This window comes from Primulina eburnea, chromosome 8, assembly GCF_022965805.1.
Source record: "Primulina eburnea isolate SZY01 chromosome 8, ASM2296580v1, whole genome shotgun sequence".
In the NCBI taxonomy this organism is placed as follows: domain Eukaryota; kingdom Viridiplantae; phylum Streptophyta; class Magnoliopsida; order Lamiales; family Gesneriaceae; genus Primulina; species Primulina eburnea.
This window is the reverse complement of record NC_133108.1, coordinates 41,407,302-41,426,584: the sequence shown is the minus strand read 5'-3', so window position 1 is coordinate 41,426,584 and position 19,283 is coordinate 41,407,302. Positions and strand designations below refer to the sequence as shown.

Genomic DNA, 19,283 nt, shown 5'->3' with positions numbered 1-19,283 from the left:
GAATGTACAAATATTAATAAACGTCGTTTCAAAAAATTCCTTTTTATAAGTAAGAGACAATTTCGGTCTTTGTTCTCGGTTAACTTTGAAATAATGTCAGGTGAAGACCAAAAGTAAGGGGAAGGGATATTTAGAAAAGTAAAACATCTGTGCTTGGTACTCATATAAACGGAATATCCTGATGTCAAATGACCTTCAAACAGGCCAAAAACCATTGAGATTGAATTATTAGTTTCCACATATACAAATATATAACATTTAGGACAACTAAACACTTCACCCAGAAGAATCCCTGAGCTGAGCTAAATATTATTTTTTTCTGTTCCTCAGATATAGAAATTCAATCAGATTATACTTATATAGGCTTTGTAAACAAAATAAACACACATGGCTAAAATCAACAATCGTGTTCTTTTACAGGTGCCATGGTACTCGCTGACAGTGGATTATGCTGTATTGATGAGTTCGACAAAATGTCAGCTGACCACCAGGTTTGTCAACTCGTGACTCGTTCCATGGACAGGACTTCGTTATCCAAATGAAACTTTGTTATTATGTAATGTCTTTAGGCACTATTGGAAGCTATGGAACAGCAGTGTGTGTCTGTTGCAAAGGCAGGACTTGTGGCAAGTTTATCAGCAAGAACATCTGTTTTAGCGGCGGCAAACCCTGTTGGGGGTCATTATAAGTATTGCCACTAATCTAGATCCAAACTATGGTTTACTGCGTCTTTTTCCCTTTTATTGCCCCAAGCGTTCATTATCTCCAAAAATTTCCCTTTTCCTTTTCCTTTTCTTTTTCCAAATGGGAAGAGGAACAAAGGATTAGCTACAGGCTTTCTGTATGCATACTCTGACTCAGATGCTCTGGTATTTATCACATCTATACAATTTATTTTAAACATTAGTTTCAACCGTTTTCAAGTTTGTAGTCTATTGCAGCCGTGCGAAAACTGTGAACGAGAATCTGAAAATGAGTGCTGCACTCCTCTCACGATTTGATTTGGTTTTCATATTACTTGATAAGCCTGACGAGTTGCTGGATAAGAGGCTTTCCGAGCACGTAATGTCAGTAAGTCATTCCGCCAGCCGTCAAAACAGATGCATGAGTACAAGACATTTAATAGCTGGTTTTATGCACTTGATTTGAGATCACTTTTCCGGATAGATGCATGCTTCACTGTCTTTCTGAACCTTAACATTCACTCTATACCAGCATTTCGCGGAGTTAAAATGAGTAGTTTGATAACTTGATTTCCCGAGTCTTGGGAGACAATTCCAAATGCTCAAGTATGGATTTGTTAGGAAATTATTGCAATATTTAAAAGTTAAGGATATGGAATAATTCAGAAGCCCGAATGCTTGCATGTTACCTTTTCAAAATCTCAGGCTAAAAATTCCTGTTAATACTGTTTCACACTGAATAATAGAAATCATATCTGGATGAATCTTAACATTCTTACTGTCACAGTACTTTGTTCATTGCTTTTATGGTTCTGCAATTCCTGTAGAACAATGTATCACCTACTCCTAATGAAGGAAACGCAAGATAGAACCAGCTCTAGATGAACGTGTTCTCTTTATAAAGCTTCTGGAATCATCAATAAATTAGCTTCTTGGAGTCTTAAAATACAATTATACCATCATATTTAAAATATTCTGATTTTAAATATTAATCATGGAATTATATTATTCACAGCTTCATGCTGGTAATGGCCATGCGTCACCCTCCGGAAAGAGGTTATGTAGAGGTGATGTTTCAATATTTGTAAATCATTCACCATATGACTCTCTTGACGCCAAGTTTAAATTGCCACAATGCAGAACCAAGGGATATTAGGGGCGTAGATATGACTTTAAAAAGTGGTTCCTTAATTATGAGGTTGAGACTGGACCCTAAGAAAGAAAGTGATTTTGCTCCACTGCCCAGTCCACTTCTGCGTAAATACATTGCTTATGCTAGGACTTTTGTCTTTCCAAGGTGATCTTTTTTTCTTATTCCAAATGTCAAAAATCTAGTTAGTACTATATTTACTTGCAACCTTTTGTTCAATTAAGGATGACAAAACCAGCAGCAGATATTCTGCAGAAGTTTTACTTACAGCTAAGAGACCATAATACGTCTCTCGATAGTACTCCAATAACAGCAAGGCAGCTAGAAAGCTTGGTAAGATTAGCAGAAGCTAGAGCTAGGGTGGACTTGAGGGAAGAAATTAGTGCTCAAGATGCTTTGGTAAGTTTATCCTGTAAAGAATGGTTGTTCCAGATGGTTTTCAACATTATTCAGAATTGTTTTTTGTACTGAATTTTCACAGGATGTTGTTGAAATAATGAAAGACTCATTGTATGATAAATATGTTGACGAGAATGGCTTTGTTGATTTTGGACGAAGTGGTGGAATGAGTCAACAGAAAGAAGCCAAGCGTTTTTTAAGTGCACTGAATAAGCAATCCGAAATGCAGCAGAAAGATTGTTTCTCTATAGCTGTATGGAAACAGGGATTATTCTTTTCTTCCTTTGATCTGTATTTAGCTAACCAAAACAACCGTGGAGACAAGAGTCTGATTCACTGATCTTTTGTGCAGGAAATATATAGTTTGGCTGATAGAATCGGTTTAAGGGTTGCAGATATTGACACATTCGTCGATAATCTAAACAATGTTGGTTATCTTTTGAAAAAAGGCTCAAAGACATACCAGGTTTTGCGCTATTTTGACTTCATAAATCCATTTGGATATTTTTGGGCAAAGTGCTGGTGCTATCTTTAAGTACTTCAGTTAAATGCCAACGCACATAAATAATATTCAAACTTCTGCATATGAAATATAACCGTATTAAGGATTTCCAATTTTTTTTCGTACTGCAGGTGCTATCTTCTTCTTATTCTCGCAGTCAATCATCATCTAGGTTAAGATAAGACCTGCAGCTCTATGGAACAGGCTAAGCTGTGAAGTCGATTGGTTAGCCATTACGTGATGGTCAACTCATGAGCTGGCATTATTTGTGTTTTAGATTACATTGAGTGTCATTAGGCTTGTATGTTAAGATCCCTCATGCAAGCAGAATCATAACCCTCCCAAAAGTCAGCAGTCGTTAGCCAAAACAAACCACCGGATTGTATTTTAACTTAGAAGTTTAACTATGCGTTCGCAATCTACAGTTCTTTCGCTATATTATACCTATAGTTTTTCATTCCAAGTCACCCAATTAGTCATTGAAAAAGCCATTGCGATAGTTGCAGCCTAATGCCATCTTTTTTCCTTATTTGAACATGTGGAAGCATCCTAAAAGTCCATTATTTTAGAATGGTTTCTTTGGTTATGCATATTCATTCTGATTCACAGTTGCCATTATCGTATGCATGATTTATCATGCCAATCAAGGGTATATCCTTTAGCTCATGTTTTTAATAACTCAAGGCATGAAGGCATTTTTACAAGTGAAAATGGATCTACATGCGGTGCCGATAATGGATCTCAGTTGTGACCAGTTTCTCCTTTGAGATTCAGAACCAAGGTATCCAATCAGCTTGTACTGAACTTAATATGATTCCATCACAAGTCCACGAATTCCAGTTTATTGTGGGTCACTGTTCCAGTAAAGGCTCGAAAAAAATGGTATGATATGTCGAAAAGAGTCAATGATGTGAAAATTTCCATTTTTTCCTTAATAAAGTACAATACTATTACATTGACTGGTAAGCAGACTAGGAATCGCCTTCATCTTCGTCTGCAGGATCAAGCTTCCACTCACTATGATAATATGAGTTTGGCAATCCCAACCAAAACTTGAAAGCCTCTGCTGCTCTTTTTCTTTCCTTTCTTCTGTCTTGTCTAGCCCTAGAGGCATGCTTACTGGTAAACATCCTTGAGTGCATTTCTACATAGATTCTCTTATACTTAGTTTTATTCGGATGTATCCCGTTTTCCTCCATGCACGCAACAATCTCCAGAGCTTTCTTGAAGAAAGCTGCTCTGACACAAATATCCGCCACAGCATCTAAGAGTCCTTCATCCGGTTTCAATGGTGGCACAGCGGGTGGGGTGCTAGATTCTTCACCTCCACTTTCAATTGCGCACCTCTCCTTTATTTCATTCCATAGTAAAAGTGCTTCTCCTGGCTTTCTAGCCAATGCTATCCCATTTGCCAGACTTCCATAAGTGGCCACGTTTGGATACAACCCATTTTCTTTCATTCTCTGAATTACACTTTTAGCTTCATCAACCTTTCCGAGTTTGCAGTATCCTTCCACAAGCATGTTCCATGCAATTAAATCAACTTTCACCCGAGAGTCAATGAGCATCTCATCAAACACCTTAGCAGCTAATTTTGGCTGACCAGATGAAGCAAAAGCTTTCATCAAAGTAGTATAACTTACTTTTGTAGGGGGGATACCTCTTTTCCGCATTTCATTAAAGTATGATAGTGCACCTGCACTGTCATCAACCAATATGCATCCATCAATTAATGTATTATAAGAAACTACATCTGGTTCCATTTTTGCCTCATTAATCATCTCCCTGATGAGAATCTCTGCCTTGTCAATCTGCAGTTGCTGACAATATCCCTTCAGAAGAATATTATAAGTGACTAGGTTAGCGGGCACATGTATTCTGGCCATCTCAGCCAGCACTTGTCGAGCCTTATCCATTGATCCATCCCTTACAAATGCTGAAATAACTGTCGTGTAAGTTACATGGTCTGGATGGCTAGCACTATCCTTTTGGTGCCTCATGGCTTCCAGCATCCTCACCGTGTCAGCAACACGACCTGCCTTCATATAACCTTTCATTAAGGTTGTGTAAATTCTTGAATCAGGTGCAAACACGGTAGGCAATTCCGGTGGCTCGCTGTTAAAATCCATTGAATTTGGGAGTAATATTTCAAATACATCACTCTCATTACTCATTTCATCATCCGTATACTGATCTTCATCACACGATTCTCTCAAAATCCTACATAGGTCTTTCCTTCCTTCTCTCATACCCTGAACCATTTTCTCTGCAGTCTCTAAATCACCGAAACCTACATAAGCAGCTACTAGGGAATGCAACGTTGTCATGCACAAAGCTATTCCCTTTCCAATCACCCTCTCCAAAACAAACACAAGCAAGTCTTTCCTCCCGACTCTTGCGCACAGCTTGATCATGATATTATAAGTCAACACATCCGGCTCACATCCGAACTCTGGCATTTCAACAAACAGTTGGTGAAACCTCTTTGTATCACCAAGATTGGCACAAGAATTGAGCACCGCGTTGTAAGCACCTGTATCCGGCCTCGAGTCCTTAACTATCTCAGCATCCGTAAATCTTCTAATCCTTTTCATCACCGAATTGAATAGTTTTATTGCTTCAAAAGGGCCGTCGTCTCCCGAAGCAGCGAGCCTACTTATCACAGCACTCCACGCCTTGACGTGGGGAAGATAACCAGACTTGAGCATGGATTTGATAATAGATGTGGCATAAAGAGTGTTCCCCCCTTTGGCAGCTGCCACCGCGAGTAGCCCAAGGGAATTGGCATCGAGTCGGTGGAGCTGGCGTTCGTGGCGGAGCCTTTGAATTATCGATTGGGCTCGAGTCAAGCCCTCCACCGTATTTTGATAGGATAATTGTGAAACTAGTCGGCTAAGGCACGTGGGATTTGCGAGATGGGCTTGTTGGTTGTAAAGCAACCAGGCTTCTTCAGTTTTTCTTTGCTGGAGTAGAGTGAGTAATGCTTGGTCTAGGGAATTGGGACACTGTTTTTGAGTAGCGGGGTAAGAAAGATGGATATCAGAGGAATTGGTAGCTGTTCGAACAAGAAATGATGGAGGTTTGTGAGTTGTAGGAGGGGAAGATGAGCTGACGGAAGGGAAGAGGGTGGCGGAGGAAGGCGGCGGCGCGGCCCAGTGGAGAATGAGCTTGTGGGTGGTGCTCATGGCTGGCCCATTTGGTTTGCAAAAAGTCTGGATTTATTTGGGAATCCTGGAGGAGGGAGTTTCAGTGATAAGAATTTAGATGGATATTTTTTTTAAGGTTAATTAATGGTTTGATTTTGGGTGGAGGACAAAGTACTACGTCTGACTTATGCTTGTCCTCTTGTTTGGCATACATTGATTGGGTTATTTCTGCACTTCCTTTTAGTTTCGTTTTTAAAAAAGAAAAAATGGGAGAAACATTTTTGTTGCCTTTTTTTCCCCTGGAAAAACGGTTTTCTTGGTTTTCAAATTAATCCCTCGTGAGACGGTATGTTCTTAATGTCTAAAATGAAAAAATATTTTTAAAACGAAATATAAAAGATTTATTTTTTGAAAATTCATAAAACAGGATCATAAAAGTTTTGTGATAATATAACCGAAATATTTTAAAATCAATAATATTTAGACTAATACTTTTATTTTTTGTAGGGATGTAAATAAACCAAATCGTTTGTGAGTTATTCGAAACTCAATTCGATAAAAGTTCGTTTCATGAATCTCGTTAAGATAAAAAAATTCAAGTTTTACAATATTCGGCTCATTAGCTCTTGAACATATCCGTTGGTAATTTCATGAGTCATTTTTTTTAAAAAAATAATAGATTTGATATTTAGTTTATTGATTTTGCACTTTAGTTATGAAATATATAGAAAAATCTATTAAATGTATTTATTATAATAAATTTACAAGTTTTAATAAGACTATTATATTTTTATCTAAATATATAACTTACTTTTTAATTAATTTAATGAAAAATTTAAATGTATAATTCATATTTATTAAGCTCATTTAAGTTTGATAAAAACTTGAATAAGCTCGTACCATGAATATATTCATTGAATAAAGCTCAAATTTGACTCGACTCGATTATATCCTTAATCCTTTGAGTTTAAAAGATATATATCACATTTATCAAATCCAATATATCGATTCGACTTACGAGTGATATCCATTTTATTATTTGATATCCATTTTATTGGTACGATACAATTTTTTATTTGAGTTTCAAATCAACCATATTTGAATCTCAAGCAAATGAAACCTGATGCATCCATATATCTGCAATAGGGTGTTCACATCGTGTATGAAATGATATGTTATAAAATGACCCTAGTATATGTATATATCGATTTTTTTAATATAAGATGTTCATCCGAATTCAAAAAAAAAAAAAAAAAATAGAATACATTTTTATATTTTTTTATTGAATTAATTTGTTCATATGAACATATTACACAAAAACATCGAAAGTGTTGTTCTCGATGTAGCATAGATCTATTTCTACAAATGCCCAAGGGAATTTGATATGATTTATGGACTCCAGCAAAAACAAATAATTGCTTTAATGAGCACTGATCTAACACATTCTTCGATGAAATATACTTCTTTACGTAAAGAAAATAAGAAATCATGCTTAAATCCCAAGAAACAAGATTCAAACACCAACCAACAAATCAATCAAATATAGATTTTAGTTAACAAAAAATGGGAAACTTACTTCAAAAAGAATAAGAATCGGAACCCAAAAAAATTTTATCGAGCAAAATGCACTGAGCTATCGTGCAGTCGGCCGCGCGATGGAGTCATCAATGGACAAATAAGGTTGATCAACACCAAAATCCAATGACCCCATGTTAAGTGAAGACTTAGCAGAATGCCTCACTGTTTCAGCTGAACTACTTTGTCTCACAGCTTCTGCTTCTTTCTCCATAACAATCGCATCTTGGATTTCTTTAATCACTTCAGATATCGATGGTCTCATGCTCCCGTGGGGCTTTACACACATCAGGGCCTTTTCAGCTATTTTCCACACTGACTGGATATCGTATTCATCCAAGGTAGGGTCGATAATACTTTGTATGTCACCACTTTCGATGCGAAGCTTTGCCTGTAACGAAAATGATCGTAAGCAACAAAGTGGAACCGAAATCTTGACTTCGAAGTTATAGATATGATACAAGACCACATGTCCTACATCAGATTATAGAGGAGGTCGTGAATGACTTTATAAGACTATGTAATAAATTTTCCTAGTAATTTATGATTTAGTCATAATTGTAGGGTAAAGATGAATGTCGAGTAGTTGCTACTATAATCTATCAAGCAGTCTCACTTGCATGGGCCGTGTTAAGCTACAAAAGAACGGTGTATTCCAGAGGAGAGGGTAATTGTGATATCCGGCGTCAATTGTAATGCGGGAGAGGTGTGAAAAGGCCTATAAGACCATAAAATGACAATAGATATTCATTCATTGGTGACTACAATCTTACCCATTGAGCTATATTTCTGCAATTTGCACCAAAGCTTTCGCTAGAAATTGCTTCTTGACCAGAGATGAGCTCAAGGAGAATGACACCAAAACTATATACATCGCTTTTGTCCGTCAACTGCTGGGAGATATAATACCTGAACGACGATAGCGCTGTTAAAGGTATATGCTGCCATTATCTCAACGCTTTGAATCACACACATTATTTCATACTGAACAAACTGAGTGGCATATATCAAGACTGGTTTTTTTAAGGGAAGTATTTATTTCGATGATCGATTAGTGGATTTCTGTCTTTGAGATTTCTTTTAAAAAAAGAGTAATAGCCTGTTTCGTAATGAATATGAAAAGGATGATGATCAAAGAAATGCATTCCCTAATTTTTGCAAGTTAAGATACAACAGTAGCTTAGAACAGATAAAGAAAGGCATACTCGGGGTCGAGATAACCAACAGTTCCTCGAACCACACTAGAGACATGGGAAGCTCCATCAACTGCAAGTTTTGAAAGGCCAAAATCTGAAACCTTAGCTTTCATGTTCTTGTCAAGAAGAATGTTGCTTGTCTTTAAATCACGATGGATGATTGATGGAACACAGCCAGTATGAAGGTACTCGATTCCTGAAACAAGCACGACAACGCATGTAATTTTATTTTCTTTTCCCTTTCTCGATCAAATAAAATGAGTGGATCCAACTGTAACCAGAAGAGGGTAAAATTTAATCGTGTTTAGCTGACCTTTTGCAGCTTCTTCAGCAATTTCTAGGCGCCTGATCCATTTAAGAACCCTCCCACGTGTTAAAGGACCTACCATAGTTTTAAATACATTTGATTGAACAAACATTAATTCAACCACTCTCGTTCCAAATGAAAATTCTTACCATACAAATGTTCCTTTAGAGTTCCATTATGCATGTACTCGTAAACAAGAATGCTCCTCTCATCTTCTTGGCAATATCCAAGAAACTGAACTAGTTGTCTGTGATGTATCCTTGAAAGAAGAGACACCTGGTTCATTAGCACGAATCAGTTTACAAACTAAGTTAAAAAAACAGTTCTGTAATTTAGAATTATCATTGGAAATTATTAGAGACCACAATACATTGATAGTACCTCGTTAGCAAATTCTCTTTTCCCTTGATAGGAATCATTAGTCAAAACTTTGACAGCAATTTCTTTTCCATCTTTCAGTCTCCCATAATATACAATCCCAAAGCCACCTGATCCAATATTTCTCTCGAAGTTATTTGTTGACTCTTTTATATCAGATAACTTGAAGCAACACACAGAATCTGATGTGGCGTCTCCCAAAGAAGAGGAAAGATTTTGCGAAGACGAACCATGTTGAAAATTTTCTGAAAAGACAGAATTGTCAATCCAAGTAAGCTTTGTGCTACATAAAGTTAACTTGATTACAATTACTCATATTTAAGTTTGCTTACGATTTGTTTTCTTTCCTTTGGGCAATAATATGCAGGAGATAATAGTAGCAATAAGCAGAGCAGCTGCTCCAACTGAAGACCCTATAATTAATTTCTTATGGTTTGATCCCTTCCCATAGGCATGAAGATCTGAGTTTCCGGTGAAGCTGATGCCCAAATATACATGTATAAATTATTATACACCAGGGATAAAACAATGATACAAAAATAATTGGCATGCATATGTACAAACCCACCATTGTTCAAGAAAATACAACATAATATGTAATCAAGAAATTGCTCATCAAGTAGTCAGTATTGACTATAATCTTATGATTTCAACTTATTGTTTATATATATAGATATATACGCACTTCAAAATCAGATCTTTATTTAGAAGGCCAGGCGGCACACGTCCTGACAACATGTTGTTTTGAACGTACCTGCAGGGTTAACATTGAAAATTTTACAAATCTTGATCAAATGAATTTGTTTGAAAATGTTGATTATAAGATGATATTTTGGTTCAACTTACAACTCCTTCAGATTTGGCAGCTCTTCCAAGAAAGAAGGCAACTCGCCAGTCAATTGATTATTCTCAATATGTCTGCCACAGTTAGAAAATCATCAAACTTAATGAGAAAATTTGATAACGAACTAAACATAACGAATGATTTGCACTTCACATTTTTTTCAAGTTCGGGCAACCGGAAAAATCGGGAATTGAACCGCTCAGTGAGTTATTATCAAGCCATCTGCCATGAAAAGACTTAGTGAGTTCATTGAATTGAGACAATGGAAAGTACTTTACAACTCAATATAACAAATGGCAGAGACTTGCAACTTACAATTCGATTAGGCCACGCAACTTTGTCAACCCTAGAGGAATCATTCCTGTCAAATTCTTCCCCGATAAGTGGCTGTAAAAACAGAAAAAAGGTATGTAAAAATTCATGGAAATTGAATTTGTAGGTGCACTTTGTTGTCTATTATATACTCAAAGAGAAACTCATCCAAGGATCTATAAAAAAATTGAAAAATGAATGAGAAAGTTACATTGATGTTATTCTTGGTTGGGGATCTGAACTACAATGGACCCAAGACCATGGAACTGGGAGGCATGGGTCGCCCCCTTCCTGTGCCCACTCGGTTGATGAATAAGCTGCGACTACAGGAGCAAGAAGTGGTCCTGCAGCTCATGTAAATACTACAAGATAAGTAAGGTTTGAAGGAAAGCATTTAATTCTAAATTTGTATTCTTCCATTCACACCAAAAGGGGCACTCCTCGGCCTATCAAGAAAAGGAGAAATAAATAAGGCCACTGTTATTTCCATTCCCTATTATGTTACACTCACGTCATGGTGTCAAGATGGTTGACAGAATTTTGCCAAACCAAGGGGAGTCATCAACATAAGCCAAAAATGCCCGTGCACGGTTTGAGGTTTAAGATCATGGATAGAATCAGGAAACCGAGGGATGGAAGGGGATCAAAGTTATTTGGGACTAAGTGAAATTTTTAAAAAAAATTTGTATATGAAATATCAAAAGTTTTTCCTATGAGGTCCCCCCTGCTGGATCCACTACAGGGGAAGATTATTAATATTACAGGGGCCAGGACAGACTACTATATGACATTAAGATGGAAGAACCAAAGTAAAAGGTCTTAAGCAATCCCTTGTTTTTCTCTCAAAGAAATCTCTATCAATTTCCACTATTAGACTCGACTCTTTAACTCAATGCAGAGTCAAGAGTTCATTTGTGTGAGTTGTGCGAGTAAGGTTGTTAACAAAATTCACTTATTCTCACCATCTGTAGAGCCTTCGCTCTTTTTCAGATACTTGTTAATCTCAAATGCATTGAGTAGAGGACCCAGAGTAGAATCAGAAGTCTTCCCAAATCTAAATGATAATACAAATGGGAAAGAGATGTTGTAAAATCCTGGCTCGTATAGCCGATATCTTCCGTGGGCATTCTCCTGAATATTTACAACGGCCTGGCTAAGAGTAGGTTCACCCGGGAGTATTAGCATGAATTTTCTCGTATCACGAGGGTCCAAATCTTCAATTTCGGCAAAATATGTGAATGCCCAACCAAAACCAGGAAAGCCAACAAGATTTAGACGATAATTCAGTGATCCATTTCTTCCTACTACGGCTGTCTGCATCACTTTCTGCGGTGGTCTTTCACCACTACTGACATCAATGGGCAATCGAGTCGAGATTCTTTCAGTTCCAGGAGCAACATCAACAAGGTAGTTGGCTTTTCTCAAGGAGTCAGACTGCCATATTCTATCGAACGGATCATCTGGATACCTTACTGGAGCATCAGAATCTGCACCAAAGTTTATTCTTGCTGACACACTAAGCAAGAACTGGTTCTCATATTGATTAAGATAGATGGAACCGTTAAATTTCCTTAGCTCAAGAGTAGATATAAACGGCTGCCCAGTTGGAGCATTGGACAAGCAAACGCTGATTGTGGGATCCGTAGCTAGAAAAATTAACTCCTGAACTTCTATTGTATTGGCATCAGTAATGACTATTGTAGTCCAATGAGTTGGCCCAAAAGAAATGTCAAACTTTGGATATACATTATTGTTGTCAAAGTTACCATACAAGAATGTCGCTCGTATAAGGTACCTCGTCCTACTAATGACATCAATCGAGTAGCAATATTTTTTGTGATCTGCTGGGAAGTACCTCAATGTTTTATACTGTTGTCTGGTCTCATTCGCTACGGATATGTTGGCCACTTGTCCACTTACAATCTGGCTATCGGGACTCCATTCGAGTCCTAGCTCATCTGTGAAATCATCTGTACCACCACAGTCTAAACTTACAAAACCTGCATTATAATTTGCTCTGATGTTAGAAGTACTGCAAGATATGTCATTCACAGAACAGAATCAATAAAACCCTGCGGTTATATACTTGAGCAATACATGACTATCGCTTCTCACAGATTCTTGCACAGGCCAGACATCACTCAGGTTATACTAATCTTATTTCAAGCAATAGATTATATTTAGTTCGAAAGTGCAACAGTAAACAAGCCGGCACAGTTTCAACTATATTTTTTGGTTGCCATTGTTCCACCAGCACATCGCATCTGTATCACAACCACCAGTTAACATCTCTTGCTGAGACCTAAATTATTTTCAAATTCCAAGAATCTTTTCAACAGGAACAAAATATTTTTCACCATATCTCACAAAAATATATCTTCTGTTCCGGTAATCGCTGCAGCTTCACAACATTCAACTTCCTGTTCTTTAATCCCTTCAATGTCCCACACAGTTTCATATTGTTTTCTAAACTTACAAGTATAAGACTGTAATATAATATATATTATAATCGCCCTCTCCCCGCTGCCCAGGTCAATAAATTATATATCGAACTAAGTTAAAAGTGAATGAATCTTCAGCTGCTAATTCTCCCAGCGACATTTAAGATACTAATCAAGAAACCCATCCTCACCAGCAGAACAGTGTTTGATTACAAAAAAAAAAAAAAAAAAAAAAGAACAACCAAATAATAAAGAAACTTCAATAACAACTAATATTGAAAAAAAGAGAAACCTGGCATCTGGGCAGTCGAGGAATCCATCAAAAGAAGAACACATAAAGAAAGAAAAGTGAAAATAACTCCAACACTCCCCATTTCTCCAGTATTTCTTGATTTCTTGATGTACGTATGAAAAGCGACGCTCTAATAAGATGAAGCAATGAAAATGAAGAAACGAAGTGTACAGGTAGAAAGTGATTGCATATGACAACGATATTGATTTGATTGCTGTGAGTTGAAAGCAGACTAAAGGACAGAGAGTAGTTGCAGAAGCAAGATTCCCTTTCTTCTTATACACAGATACACACACAGAGATATATATAATTTTATATAACTGTATACGTTTACATGCAGAAAATCGAAGAGAATGAATGTTTTCAATTTACTGAATGCGAGACATAAGAAATAAAGCTTTCCCTTTTGCTGGCACACAGGTCATCCCACTCCCACCACCCATTTCTATTAGACTTCGCCCAAACTTCATCGGGATTTTGACGTCAGGTGGCTATAATAATTCATCTCTACAATTATTAATCAGAGCAATATTGTAGATTTATAGCTTAAAAAATTATTTCAGATTTATGTATAATACTTATTAATATAAATGAAATATTATGAAGGTATATTTTATATTTAACGATACCTTAAATTATTTTAATGTTAAAAAATATATCTGGATGTACATCGAAATTACCAATAATAATATATTTTATGTTATTTAGATTTTACATTATAATCGTAAGCATCTATACTAAAGAAAAAAATTACACTTTTTTTTTAAAATTTTTTGTACTAAATAAATAAATATTTTACTTGAATATTGTTTTTATCTATAATATATCGATATGGATAGATGGTTATAATAAGGAAAAACTTTGATATAAGGTCTGTATTTAAAAAGAGTAGGTTTTTTGTGAGACGGTCTCACGAATTTTTATCTGTGAGATGGGTTAATCCTATCGATATTCACAATAAAAAGTAATACTCTTAGCATAAAAAGTAATATTTTTTCATGGATGAACCAAATAACTGATATTCACAATAAAAGTAATATTCTTAGCATAAAAAGTAATAATTTTTCATGGATGACCCAAATAAGATACATGTCTTTCAAAATACGACCTGTGAGACCGTTTCACATAAATTTTTGTCATTTAAAAATAATTATTTTAGTAATATATAAGATTAAAAAATAATTGGAAAAAAATCCAAACATTTTTCAAAAAATATAATTTATTTTTAGTAGTATATAAGATTTAAAATTATATTGTGACAAAAAATGAATTTTACAAATCCAGTTAACAATTTCAAAGAAATCAATTTTATTCTTTCATGCATAGTCTAACGTTCTCCTCTATTAATTGAACTTTATTTTAGGAAAAAAGTAAAGTTGTAGCATAGTATATAATATTCTCTATTAATTTATGTGCCTACTTTTTGCTTTTGGCTGGTGGTTTTTGGACTTTTTTAAGGGAACCCTAATGCCAACGTTTTGAGGATGTTGTCATATGCTTGTAATTTTGTATTTAATTGATACAAAAATATTTGCTGACCTTTGATTTATATATGCCTAAGCTCTCCAATTTTTGGGCTTGCTTAAATGATAAGTTAGCAATTTAGACAATATAAAATATCATATAGTTTATAATATGGGAAAATAGTTTGTTCCGTTCATTAATTTGTTTAATTTTGAATTTTGGCCTATTATGCACTTTGATTTTTATTTTTTTAACTATTTTGATCTAATTGTTGATGTGACGTTAGAAAACACTGATATCATATCGAAAAATACTGATATAATTTTCTTGTATGCAGTTTAAAATTGAGACTTTTTATCACTGATAATTATAACTTTGCTAAAACGAAAATGGCTTGAAACGATAACTTGAATAAATAACTTATATCCGAACCAAAATCACAATTTTATTTACTTTCTAGATATTCTTTTTTTCCCTCAAATTCATGTTCTACCATCCCAAAATTTTCCTTGTTTTTTCCTTTATAAAGCGCCTTTTCGAAACGCGACATGTAATCGTTCGTCGCCTGCAACGTGTATAGAACCAAATAATCTTGAGGCTGAAATTTCAAAATCAATCAATCAGGGGAATTACTCAAACAAAGATGTACCAAATGGACATTCAACTTCCGATCGGAAGCATTTATTCCCATCATTTATGGATTTCCCCAAGAAATCAAACAATTGTCAAGCCTTTCTGCTCAACGAGGTCATCACCCCAGCCGAACGGCGACAATAATGGCAGTAAAGGTGTGTTTTTTGTCTTTCTCGGTCACAATCTGCTTATGCATGCACGTGGGTTTTGACCATCGACCTCTAGATTGTTGATTTCATATTGAAATATTACACGGAATCGGAATTATTTGTAAGCAAATGATCACGTTTTTGGTTGATTTGGATTTGGAATAAAGGGGGGTTCTTTTGACTCTGAGATTTGGGATGTGTGAATTCGCAAGTTGGTTTTGATTTCAGTACTTTTTTGCTTTAGAGCTTATTGCATAAATTATTTGCGCGCTGGAAATAGATTTCCCCGGTTATACATAAGCAATTTTTACTTGCAGTATAGTAGTTGCAGCTTTTACTCGGTTAATTGTAACTGTAGTGGTGGAATCTTCAAGTTATGAAAATGTATAGGACTATGTCGATTTTGTCCAAGGATGAATTTTATTTGTTAGTCCGTTTGGACCATATCTAAGCTGGGCTATTAGAGCTAGCCATCCCTGTGGAAGAAAAAAATATCAAACTTGGTTGACAAATCTCTGAAATGTACCCCCAAAACATGTTAGGTCATTCCCCAGAACTAAAATTCTGTGTCTGGCCCTACGTCCATGCCCGATGTATTATTGACTGTCAAGGCATTTTTTTGATTCACGATTCAACTTACATCAGAGTATACTTTCAAGCCATATAACATTAGTAGCCCATTTCATACCTGTGAATCTGAACAAGTCATGGGCATTGATTCTTTGATGCTACTCATAACCTCTCCTCGTGTGCTACTCAGCTCAAACATTGGACATTGCCATCCAAGATGCACTTCTTCAAGCCATCGAAACTGAGATGTTTTTGTACCTTTTGCAAGCCCATACAATCAAGAAACATCTCAGATATATGGCTTGAATTTATGGATGCATGCACTTGGTGTAGTTTTCATGCTAACATGCACTTTTCAGTAGGAGCCATGCGGAGTGACATGTTCGATTCCCCTCCTCACAAACAAAAATCATAGATACGATAGAATCATGCGGTTGATCTGGATATCTAGCTTTTTTCAGAAAATGAAGGTCACCACAATAACTATGAGATGCGAAAAATAACTTGAAAAACTTTGATGGGTTTTCTGCAACTATACAAGTGATGTGTCGATGGATGAAGTGCATATTGACCTTGCATAATTGTATTTGGCCCTGAAGAAATATTAATACACAACAATTCTACTTGTTTTGGCCCTTGCTTGTGGGCGAAGATCAATGAAGTAATTTCTGGTTTTCGTTTTGCAGGTGATAAGTTCTCAACTGATTGGGACAAAGCTTGGTCCAAATTCAAAAAGCAAGGGAAAAAGACACTTTTCTCAGATTTCTCACCTGACAAGTATGTAAGCTGGAATCCTAGGCGCTCTGAATTCCCATTATCGGAGGAGGTTGATCCCATCAAAAGAACGGAGAGGTCAAATCTCAGGTTATGGACCAGTCCGAGTTTTACTCTTGTAGGAGCAATTGTCATTGTTACTTTTCTTTTGGTGTACACAATTCTAGCACCAGTTAAGTAACTTTCCCCAAGCTTTTGTTTTGAGACACGTATATTTCTGTTACTGTATATTGGTTATTATTTTGGTGGAACAATCTTGAGTCAGGAAATTTATAGCTTGTACTTACATCTCGTGTTTATTCTTTTCGGTGAACTTTTATGAACGAACATTTAGCGTAAAGAAACTATCCGATATTTTCTTTATTCTTCTTTTGAAGGCCCGGACTCTCTATTGAACCACTGTCAAGAACGGCATGCAACAGAAACTTGTCTTATCTTTTATACGTTATCTTGTATTTCAAAATTTATGGTATATGATGTGCTTAAAATTTAAAAAAAAAAAAAAAACTTTATGTTATATGATGTCCTTGATTTTATTTTGTGGATGAGTTATTTATGAATAAAATATCGGACATCGATGGTGCTTTATTCATCAGTTGAAAAATGGCATTCTTCCATCCAACCATTACTTGTAAGCGTATATGTTGAAACATGACTAAATCATCTTAACAGTCACTTAGGTTCTTCAACTTCCAAAGCTTAGGCCTTGTGAATTTTATGATCAGATCAATGAGGTTTTTTTTTTTTGCAGTAACTCCTCAATTGTTCTCATCGACCAACTAAATACTTTAATCCATCAACAAGGAAAGATAATTTTGGTTTAATCCACTTAACTATGAGGTCCTTAAATATAAATAATTAGTGCTTGCAAGAATGTTGAGTGAAACATAGAACATTTCTGATACAATAAAAAGAAAAAAGTCGTTCACAAAGTTGACTCAGAGCATTTCAATAGTTCATCAAAAACCTGAGCATCACTCAGCCAGGAAAAAGAAAGATGACTTAAGATCTAGGCTTCTCCTTTTTTTCCTTAAAGAGGGCAAGGAGAGATACACCAGACACCTTCACCACCTTGAATCTGACACCAGGAATATCTCCCACGGCATGACCCTTTCGTCCAAATCCAGCAATCAACACTTCATCCTGTACAAACAGCATATCAAGTTTAGAGTGACTAATTCTGAGGGGCAATTAAGCAATCAAAGCTGAGGAACTGATAACGGAACTCACATTTTCTTCTATATAGTTTAAACAACCATCATTAGGAACAAAAGCTGCAATCTTTTTGCCATTCTTAATAAGTTGAACCCTCGCACATTTACGAATAGCAGAGTTCGGCTGCTTTGCTTCAATGCCACTGCATATGTAAACAAATAGTAAGACTGGTTAAAATGGAAGCCATGCATGGCATAAGAAAAACTAGAAGGTCAGTGGGAATGAAATTTTTTCACATTTTCTCGAGAACAATTCCCTTCGCATGAGATGATCCAGCAAACGGTTTCTTCCATTCGTTCCCCAGGTGAGATTTCTTGTACGCCTTGTCAGCCCACCTCTGCCTTCTGCGGTGGGACTTGAGCTTACGACCAGCTCCCATGCCACGTGTCTTCCTATATGACAGATAGTAGACAAGATAATGAATCTTAGAAATTATACTACAAGGTCAAAGAACGAACCATGATTCAAAATCCAAAAATAACATGAAACTATGAATTCCCTTTCCCCCAAATACATATTCCATGCACCTTAGTCACATTAGATATTAACCTACGATGGACAGAAGTAAACAAAACCTCGTTTGTCATCAAATTCACCTCCATGATCTTTAAAAACGACTCTCAGACCATTAAATTACACGAAACAAAAATATTCTCCCATAAAAAAATTTAAGAGTTGCACATAAGCATTCGCAGTCGCAAAAGCCAGTTCTTTGCTCTTTCTTTCCGTAGAGAAATTGCTTAATCACTTGAGATCCCAAACAACCACCGTGAAATTCTTCACACCACAAACTGAACAAAACAACACTCGATTTTCCATTTCCACCAACAGTTTATCGATTAAGGAAACACAAAACAAGAGACGCATTCCAGAGATTTCTGTACGTACCCCATGATTGCAGAATCGAGCGACCGAAGAGATTGCGGCTACGGAATCAGATGAGAGTCGAACAACCACTGAAATCCCACCTGCAAATCCCTAATCAAGTAAAAATAATTTAAATAGTTTTTGGATACAGAAGCTTGTCTTGGGCCTCATGGGCCTATGGGCTCAGCCCAACTAGTTGAAACTGGAAGATAATATTTAGGTAAACGTAAAGAACACATCTAGTTAACCCATAATCTGGGTTTTAAGGCCCAGGACCGTATGTAGTGATGTTATGGCATCTAAGTTATGAAGCCCAAATATGTGGGTATTTAAGCGCATAGCTTAATATATTAGTAATACAGTCTTTAGCCCGTGCTCCTATGTTT

At 36.2% G+C, this 19,283-nt stretch overlaps 5 protein-coding genes across 5 annotated transcripts; 2 read left to right on the top strand and 3 right to left on the bottom strand.

Annotated features, from left to right (window-relative positions):
• The first annotated feature begins 373 nt into the window (after positions 1-373).
• LOC140838001 (probable DNA helicase MCM8) lies at positions 374-3,172 on the top strand. The gene is made up of 9 exons (XM_073204085.1): positions 374-491; positions 570-688; positions 942-1,071; positions 1,699-1,750; positions 1,824-1,980; positions 2,058-2,232; positions 2,315-2,485; positions 2,585-2,698; positions 2,866-3,172. Exons 1-9 carry the CDS (start codon positions 426-428, stop codon positions 2,914-2,916), a joined length of 1,035 nt encoding a protein of 344 aa, XP_073060186.1. The 5' UTR covers positions 374-425; the 3' UTR covers positions 2,917-3,172.
• Positions 3,173-3,656: 484 nt separating this feature from the next.
• LOC140839843 (pentatricopeptide repeat-containing protein At3g09650, chloroplastic-like) lies at positions 3,657-6,030 on the bottom strand. Its single transcript, XM_073206807.1, has one exon. It carries the CDS (start codon positions 5,917-5,919, stop codon positions 3,706-3,708), a length of 2,214 nt encoding a protein of 737 aa, XP_073062908.1. The 5' UTR covers positions 5,920-6,030; the 3' UTR covers positions 3,657-3,705.
• Positions 6,031-7,379: 1,349 nt separating this feature from the next.
• Positions 7,380-13,726, bottom strand: LOC140839842 (probable LRR receptor-like serine/threonine-protein kinase At1g67720). Its single transcript, XM_073206806.1, has 15 exons — positions 13,628-13,726; positions 13,226-13,338; positions 11,455-12,492; positions 10,704-10,836; positions 10,496-10,567; positions 10,334-10,402; positions 10,183-10,254; positions 10,022-10,090; positions 9,669-9,814; positions 9,340-9,581; positions 9,108-9,234; positions 8,965-9,033; positions 8,661-8,847; positions 8,229-8,364; positions 7,380-7,846 (listed from the first exon to the last, which is right to left on the bottom strand). Exons 1-15 carry the CDS (start codon positions 13,693-13,695, stop codon positions 7,514-7,516), a joined length of 2,874 nt encoding a protein of 957 aa, XP_073062907.1. The 5' UTR covers positions 13,696-13,726; the 3' UTR covers positions 7,380-7,513.
• Positions 13,727-15,267: 1,541 nt separating this feature from the next.
• Positions 15,268-17,101, top strand: LOC140838000 (uncharacterized). The gene is made up of 2 exons (XM_073204084.1): positions 15,268-15,477; positions 16,728-17,101. Exons 1-2 carry the CDS (start codon positions 15,333-15,335, stop codon positions 16,994-16,996), a joined length of 414 nt encoding a protein of 137 aa, XP_073060185.1. The 5' UTR covers positions 15,268-15,332; the 3' UTR covers positions 16,997-17,101.
• A 563-nt stretch (positions 17,102-17,664) lies between these two features.
• LOC140837999 (small ribosomal subunit protein uS12) lies at positions 17,665-19,010 on the bottom strand. Its single transcript, XM_073204083.1, has 4 exons — positions 18,919-19,010; positions 18,267-18,422; positions 18,046-18,172; positions 17,665-17,958 (listed from the first exon to the last, which is right to left on the bottom strand). The coding sequence occupies exons 1-4, from the start codon at positions 18,921-18,923 to the stop codon at positions 17,818-17,820; spliced, it is 429 nt and encodes a 142-aa protein (XP_073060184.1). The 5' UTR covers positions 18,924-19,010; the 3' UTR covers positions 17,665-17,817.
• Positions 19,011-19,283: the final 273 nt, after the last annotated feature.